Source organism: Delphinapterus leucas, chromosome 5 (assembly GCF_059928025.1).
Source record: "Delphinapterus leucas isolate spDelLeu-1000000601 "Yukka" chromosome 5, BTC_Dleu_Yukka2, whole genome shotgun sequence".
Taxonomy (NCBI): domain Eukaryota; kingdom Metazoa; phylum Chordata; class Mammalia; order Artiodactyla; family Monodontidae; genus Delphinapterus; species Delphinapterus leucas.
In genome coordinates this window covers 1,350,012-1,356,785 of record NC_143133.1, presented here as the reverse complement: position 1 = coordinate 1,356,785, position 6,774 = coordinate 1,350,012, and the positions used below count along the sequence as shown (strand labels likewise).

Sequence of the window (6,774 nt, the reverse complement as noted above, 5' to 3'; positions counted from 1 at the left end):
GGCCTCAGGTCAGCTGCAGCCCCAACTCGCCCCACGCCAACTAAGGCCACCCCAAGCCGACACCGAACCAAACAGAAAGAGGAAAAAGGCACAACTGTTTGTTTTCCGTTTTGCTAAAACACTTTACGTCTGTCTGTATAATCCGGATTAACAAAATCTGAGAGCTGCAAGAAAATAGGTGCCGATTTCTGTACAGTCTACAAAATTCCCACCCCCGAGCGGGGACCGGGCGCCACCAGGGGGAATGTACAGGGGAGCACGGGGTCTGTACAGTGTTCTGCAAGTATCTCAGTTGCTGACAGCACAAAAGGCCCCTCAGGAAACTAGGCTTGTTCCGTCCATCTGCTTACTTCCAAAGCGCCTCTTTAAGAATGCTCCCTCCACGGTCCTGCACGTGGGACCCAGCTCAATGGCCCAGGACGCCTGCCACTTCCCCTCCCCCAAATCCCCAAATAAGGGGGTCTTGGCGGGCATCTCTGCCCTCCTGCCACCAGGCGAGGTCCGGGCTTACAGCTGGACGTGCGGGCACTGCCAACCACCACCTTCCTCTCCCCCTCTGGGCCACCCCAGCACCCCAAGGCCACTGCCTGAGACCTCAAGAAGGAGAGGGTGGAGGCACAGGTCCCCCAGAGCCCACGGTGAACTCCTGCACTGGGAGGCTGCCAGGAACTTGCTCCCATCCTGCCCTCCGTCCTGCAACACGAGAGCTCGACAGGGGTAGCCCGGAGCCTCCTCACAAAGCAGGAATGCTCTTTGGGGAGAAATTATGTTAAGTCAGGGTCTCCCTCCAGATTCCAAACTGAAACCCTCCACCCACCCGGCCACCCACCCCCACCCAACTGGGCCAGAAATAGTGCATTCTAGACCACACAGGTGTGTGTGTGTGTGTGTGTGTGTGTGTGTGTGTGTGTGAAGGTATAAACTACCGTTTTGTCCCAAGAATTAAAGTCATGCAGAGTGCTATTCTGTCTAAATAACTTATTAAAAAATAGGTCGGCTTCAGGCTGGGAGAAGCTGCGGGCTCGGTGGTGCAGGCAGCAGCCTGGGTTGGTAAGGTTCACAGGACAGAGCCCGTCAGCCGCAAGGCAGGAGGTCCTCAGGGAGGTCTGGGGGAGGCCACCGGGATCAAGTTGGCACTGGGGGAGAGATGACCCCATGACTGCCTCCTACCCTGCTCTCCTGAAGGGCCCTGACCACGGCTGTACAACATGTTGCCATGGGAACCACACCTGGGCGATGCCACCCATCGGCAAAGCCCGGGCGGAGGAGGGGCAGGTACCAAAAGGAAAGACAGGTGATCCGATGTCAAAGCAAAGCTGAACTGGGTGAAGCAAGGGGCAAGGTGGACAGTCAGGCCTCCCAAGAGGCTGGGCTGGGGCTGGGGGCGCTCACCAGTCTGGGTCCAGTCCAGGCAGGGCAGGGGGCGGGAGGCTGTGGGCATGCGGCATGCTGCAGCCAGGCCACAGCCTCAGCATGCACAGAGCAAAGCAGGCCCACAGCCAGCTCGGCGCCCCGTGGGGCAGTGGCCGGCCGGTGCAGCGGGCCACACCTGCTGGGGACTGATGGCTGAGCCACCGCCTGGCTGGCGGCCAGGGGTCTGCCGGGCGGGGGCCTCACTACAGAGGCTCTGTGCTTGGTGGGCAAGGCTGGGCCCGCCCCTACCCCGGGGGTGGGCTGGAAGGGGCCCCTCGCGCCAGGGCCGGGCAGCCGCGTGGGCTCGCGGTGGTCCACGCTGTCACTCTTCAGGATGCGGCCCCAGCAGACTGGGGAGGGCAAGGGGTGTGGCTGGCAACAACCCACCTCCCCAAGTGTCACGGATGAGCAAAGGCCCCGCACCCCCCCCAAAGAACCAGCCAAAGAACCGTGTGGTGCCAAAAAAGGAAAAACCCAACACAAACGCCAAGGTGAGCGTCTGAAAGCGGCCCGGGCGGCGGGCAGGAGGGCACAGGCGGACGGAGCGGTGGGCGGGGCAGCGGGCAGGTGGGTGGCGGTCACTCCTCGCGCAGCTGCAGGCGGTAGCGGTGGTAGCGGACCTGGAAGAAGAGGCGCTCGGCCAGCGAGAGGGTCATGCCAGGCATCACGTAGCGGTCACTTGAGCCCATGTGCCTGAAGCCCAGCGACTCGTAGAGCTTGTGGGCTGCCACCTTGACGGCTGTCGTGCCTAACACTACTGCAGAGTAGTTGTGCACCAGGGCGAACTCCAGCACCTTACGGCCCAGTGCCTTGGCGATGCCCTTGCCACGGAAGCGTGAGTCCACCGACATGCGTAGCAGCTCCACCGTGTTGTCCGCCGCGTGGGCCCGCGCTGCCACAATGCCCACCACGTTGCCATCCAACACGGCCACCCAGAAGCAGGAGCCTGTGGGGAACGGGGCGGTCAGGGCCACTGGCGCTACTGCATGATACAGCCACCCCGGCAGAGGGAGCCAGGCCCAATCTGCCTGCTGCCCGCGGCAGCCCTGGAGCCTCCCTGACCCTGGGCCTGAGGCTGGGCAGCCAGCCCTGTGCTGAGGCCAGCCGTCCCCACCCCCGGCCCAGACCAATCGCGGCCCCACGCAGGGCAGGAGGAGGAGGGGGAAGACCTCAGGGAGATGAGGGAGCAAGAGGGACAGAGGAGTGAAGACCAGAGGGGAGAGGCCTGCAGGGCACAGGCCATGGGGAGAGCCATCTCCTCTGGGGGCCCAGGGGCTACAGGAGGCAAGGCCAGGGGGCAGTGCCTGCTCCGAGGAGCCCAGCCTGCACACGCCCTACCCACGGCCACGCCAGCCTCCACTGCCGTGTCCTCCCGCCAGCCACCCCCCAGGCCCCCGCCCCAGCCTCCCTCCTGCAGTGGCCAAACCCTCCCCCGCTAACGCTCCTTCCCCGGACCCCCGCCCTACGCCTGGGGGTCCCCCACTACCACATCTGCCAACGCGGCCCCCAGCAGCCCGTCAGCTCTGCCGGGCAGTCTCCTGTCTCCTTCACCGTCAGACCCCAAGACTGAGACCGGGCACGTGGCCCGAGCTCGGGAAGGAGCTGACCGCCCCCTCCACTGGCTGACCTGCCCACTGTCCAGGATTTCAGGCTCTCCCCACCTGCCCGGGCCCAGGTCAGAGGTCAGCACAGTCCTGGGAGCCTCGTGCCTCCCCAGGCCTTGGTTCCCCCATTGCGGGAGCAGCTCCCACAAGTCCAGCACGGCCCCACCAGCCGCTGTCCAGCCTCTCTGGCCCTGTGGGATCTTCCTGCACACCCACCAGACATCTCAGGAGGGGCGAGCAGGGCCCAGCCCCCCATCTCACACCCAAGGACACTGCACTCCAATGAGGGCAGGGCCACGCTGGGCCCCAACCCCTCTTCTGCTCCTGCGGCCTGGGCTTTGGTGCCAGGTGGGTCTCACGCTTCTGTCCCCTCCCGTCCTGGGGGGAGCCAAGCTGAAGCCAGAGCTCCATGGAGGCTGATAAGATGCTTTGTTTGGGCTTGGGAAAGGGTCAAGGAGAGCCAAAGGTGCCCAAGGCCAGCCAGGCAGCCTCGGGGCGGGGAAAGGACCAGCCACCAGCGCGCAGGAGCTGGCCGGGCCAGAGCATGTCACCGCTGCTCCGGGACGCCTTGCCTCTCTTGTCCCCACTGCTCTTCCCTGGCACCCACCAGGATGCTGCTAGACCCTAACCAACCAGGCGCACTCTGTCCCTCTCCTCAGGGACCTTCCTGCACCTGGAAGGCCCTCATGCCCCAGCTCCAGGCATGGAGAAAAGCAGGACCCTGCCTCCCAGGACCCACCCTGCCTCAAGGCCAGCCTGGAGACTAAAGAATGGCTGCAAACCAGGCCCCAGCCCCTCCCTCTACAGAAGGCCAGGGCCGGGGCGAGACTCTGGGCTTACTAAGTGGCCCAGAGACCAGAAGTGGGACCCCTGTTCTCCTAGGGTCCTCACTGCCCCAGAGTGACCTCTGCCCTCTCCCCACCATGTGGCCCTCTGCCACACAGGGCCCTAGCATTCCAGGCCGGCCCAGGATCCAACAAGGCAGCCAAACGGGACCGGAGAGAGGTGAGAAAGACCCCCTTTCCCCCATGAAGCACCAGGGCAGCACAAACAGGGGGGCCAGGACCCCATGGCCCAGGGCCAGCTCAGGCCACTCAGAGCCCTGCCCTCAGAAGCCCGGCCATACTCAGGGCAGAGGGCCTAGTCCTGCCAACCCCAGCGCCTGCCAGCCTGCGGCCAGAGCCCTTGGGCACCCAGAAGCCTCGAGTCACGGGGGTGCCCCAGCCCAGGCTGACCTGTGCCCAGCCCCTGCCCCAGGCCCGCCCCGAGGTTGCTGCGCTGGGGGCAGCTCTGCCAGCAGGAAAGGCTGGGGAGGAGGGCAGGAGGGGGGAGGAGGGAGGAGTCGTCCAGAGACCCCCGGGACTCACCAGGGGGCTTCATGTAATACTGCTCAATGTCGGCCATGTCTGTGTGTAGCGCGCAGTCCAGGTAGGCGAGGACCACCTTCCGGCTGTAGTAATAGCGCAGGCCCAGCAGCCCTGCTGGCACCAGGCACGTCAGCAACAGCGAGCGGGTCAGGGCAAAACAGAGCGCTGCGGGGAGAGGTGGCGCCCGGTGAGTGGTCGGTGGCGCAGAGCCTGTGGGGACAGCCCCGCAGACCAGCGCGGGGGAGACGGACCCAGGCCCACCAGCCCCTGGTAAGTAAGCCAGTTAGGGACATGCGCAGAGGAGAGACCATGCCAAATACGCCAGGCCTGTTTTCTCCGGAAGAGCAAAGAACATCGCAGCTGCTCCTTCTACTTTTCCCTATTATCAAACTTCTCACCATAGGACACGTTACCTTTATAACCTGACATCATAGGATTTCTTAATACGCTGAGCACCGCAGTGGCCTCTGGGCAGGCTGCCCTCAATAGCTGGCGGGCACAGCCCAGGACAGGGCTACTGAGGGGTGGCCCCTGCCCATCGCCCCGGCCCGCTAGCTGGGGAAGGGGCTCTGTCCACAGCCTGGCCCACACGGGGCGGGGCGGGGGAGGGGGCCAAAGAGCTGCCTGGCCAGGCATCTGCAGGCCGTCCCACCCTTGGGAAGTGGTGGCCCCGCCTTCCAGCAGGAGGGCCCCAGCCAAGAGCCCTCCCTGGGCCAGCCTCTGGGTGCTGCGAGGACAGGGGCCGGGGGGAAACTGCTTCCAGCCTAGGCTACCGAGATGCAGACGTGCCTGCAGCGAAAGTGCCTCTGCTGCGTGACCTTGGGAAAGTCCCACCCCGCAGCCTCAAGCTCCTCACCTCTGAAATGGGGAGAACCACCCTCCCGCGGCAGAGCCTAAAGGGGCAAAGCCCCAAGGCCCCTGTCGGGGCCGCCCACCGTGAGGGCCCACTGCCCCCTCGCTCTGCATCCTCGGCGCACACCCTCCCCCGGAACCCCAGGGAGCCGGCTGTCTTCCCCTCATAAATTAGCGCTCAGAGCCGCCGAGGCAGCCTCCCCCGCCCCGCGAATTATATATAGTTACACGCGCCAGGCGCTGGGCCTCGGCAGCGGGCGCTACCTGCCGTCACCCCGCCCCCACCGGGATGACCAGGAAGGGGACGCAGATGGAGACCCCAGTTCCCCGCTCGCAGCCCCTGTACCCGGCCCGCACTGGTTCCCACGCCCCAGCCTGGCGCGCCTTGGCCGCGAGCCCGGGCCGGCCCCAGCGCTGGGGGCCACCTCGCCCCGGGCCTCCGCAGAACGCGCGGGTGCGTGTCCGCGCGCGTACGAGGGGGGGCGGGGGTCCGCTTCCGTCCCAGGACGAGGCCCGGGCCCGAGGCGGGGGCTAGCGGGCCGGAGGAAGTCCCGCGCGCGTCCCCAGAGGGCCGGGCGGGCGCAGACTGCGGCAGGCGGGGGTGCGCCCGGCCGGCCGCGGCCCCGACCCCGCCTTCCCCGCGGGGTCCCCGCGCACTGACCGGCCAGCAGGGCGTAGAGCAGCTGCGTGCGCGGGTGGTGCCGCAGGCCGCGGAAGGCCGTGTTGGGGATGCGCTCCATGATGCCGTCGTAGAAGATGCGGCGCGCCGCCTCCTGCTCCGCCGCGCGGATCTCGCGGATGTACACGCCGCGCCCCTCCGGAGGCTCCGCGCCCCCCGCAGGCTCCGCGCCCCCCGCGCCGCCGAGGGGCTGGGGGCCCGGCGCGGGCGGGGGAGCGGCGGGGGCGGCGGCCGGCCCAGGAGCGGCGGGCAGCGGGGGCCACATGGCGCCGGCGGCGACGAGCAGCGCGTCCTTCTTGGCCCCCGGCAGCGCCTCATGGTCCTCGGCGGCCACGATCTTCGTCTCGCAGACCATGTCGGGAGGCCCACAATGCATGCACCCGGCCGGGCGGCGCAGCGCAGGGACGCGGGCCGGGCTGCGAGCGGGCTCAGCCCGGGCCCAGGGCAAGGGCGCGGCGCCCTCGGACCCGCGGCGGCGGCGGCAGCGGCGGCGGCGGCGGCTGTTCAGGAGCGCGGGGCGGAGGCGGCGGGCGGCCGGGGCGCGCGCAGGGAGCTACGCCGCATTTTGGAGAAGTATTTATAATGCAGCGGCGCCGGTGCAGTCGCGGCGCCCGGGGTCCCGCAGGGTCCTAGCGTCCACTGCATTGGCTGCCGAGGGTCACCATGTGATCTCGAGGGTGGGAGCAGACGCCGCCTCCGCGCCCGCCCGATGGCACACTTGGGCGCTGCGCGGCGGCCGGGAGGGGGCGGCGCGGGCGGCCCGGGGCGCGACGGAGCGGCCGAGCCCCGCGAGGTGGCCGGGGACGAACGAGCGAGCGTGCGGCCGGGGTCCCGGCCCGGAACGGGCGCTCCGCGGGCT

At 67.7% G+C, this 6,774-nt stretch overlaps 1 protein-coding gene across 1 annotated transcript; it reads right to left on the bottom strand.

Moving 5' to 3' along the window:
• Nucleotides 1–1,878: 1,878 nt before the first annotated feature.
• ASPNAT (aspartate N-acetyltransferase) lies at nt 1,879–6,291 on the bottom strand. The gene is made up of 3 exons (XM_022554710.3): nt 5,898–6,291; nt 4,385–4,549; nt 1,879–2,359 (listed from the first exon to the last, which is right to left on the bottom strand). Exons 1-3 carry the CDS (start codon nt 6,289–6,291, stop codon nt 1,992–1,994), a joined length of 927 nt encoding a protein of 308 aa, XP_022410418.2. The 3' UTR covers nt 1,879–1,991.
• Between the last annotated feature and the right edge of the window lie 483 nt (nt 6,292–6,774).

Coding starts and splice junctions, on each gene's coding strand:
- ASPNAT (XM_022554710.3), bottom strand. CDS start 6,291: ATGCATTGTGGGCCTCCCGACATGGTCTGCGAGACGAAGATCGTGGCC. Junction 4,550..5,897: donor GCTCTACGCCCTGCTGGCCG/GTCAGTGCGCGG, acceptor CTCTCCCCGCAG/CGCTCTGTTTTGCCCTGACC. Junction 2,360..4,384: donor GTATTACATGAAGCCCCCTG/GTGAGTCCCGGG, acceptor CGTTCCCCACAG/GCTCCTGCTTCTGGGTGGCC.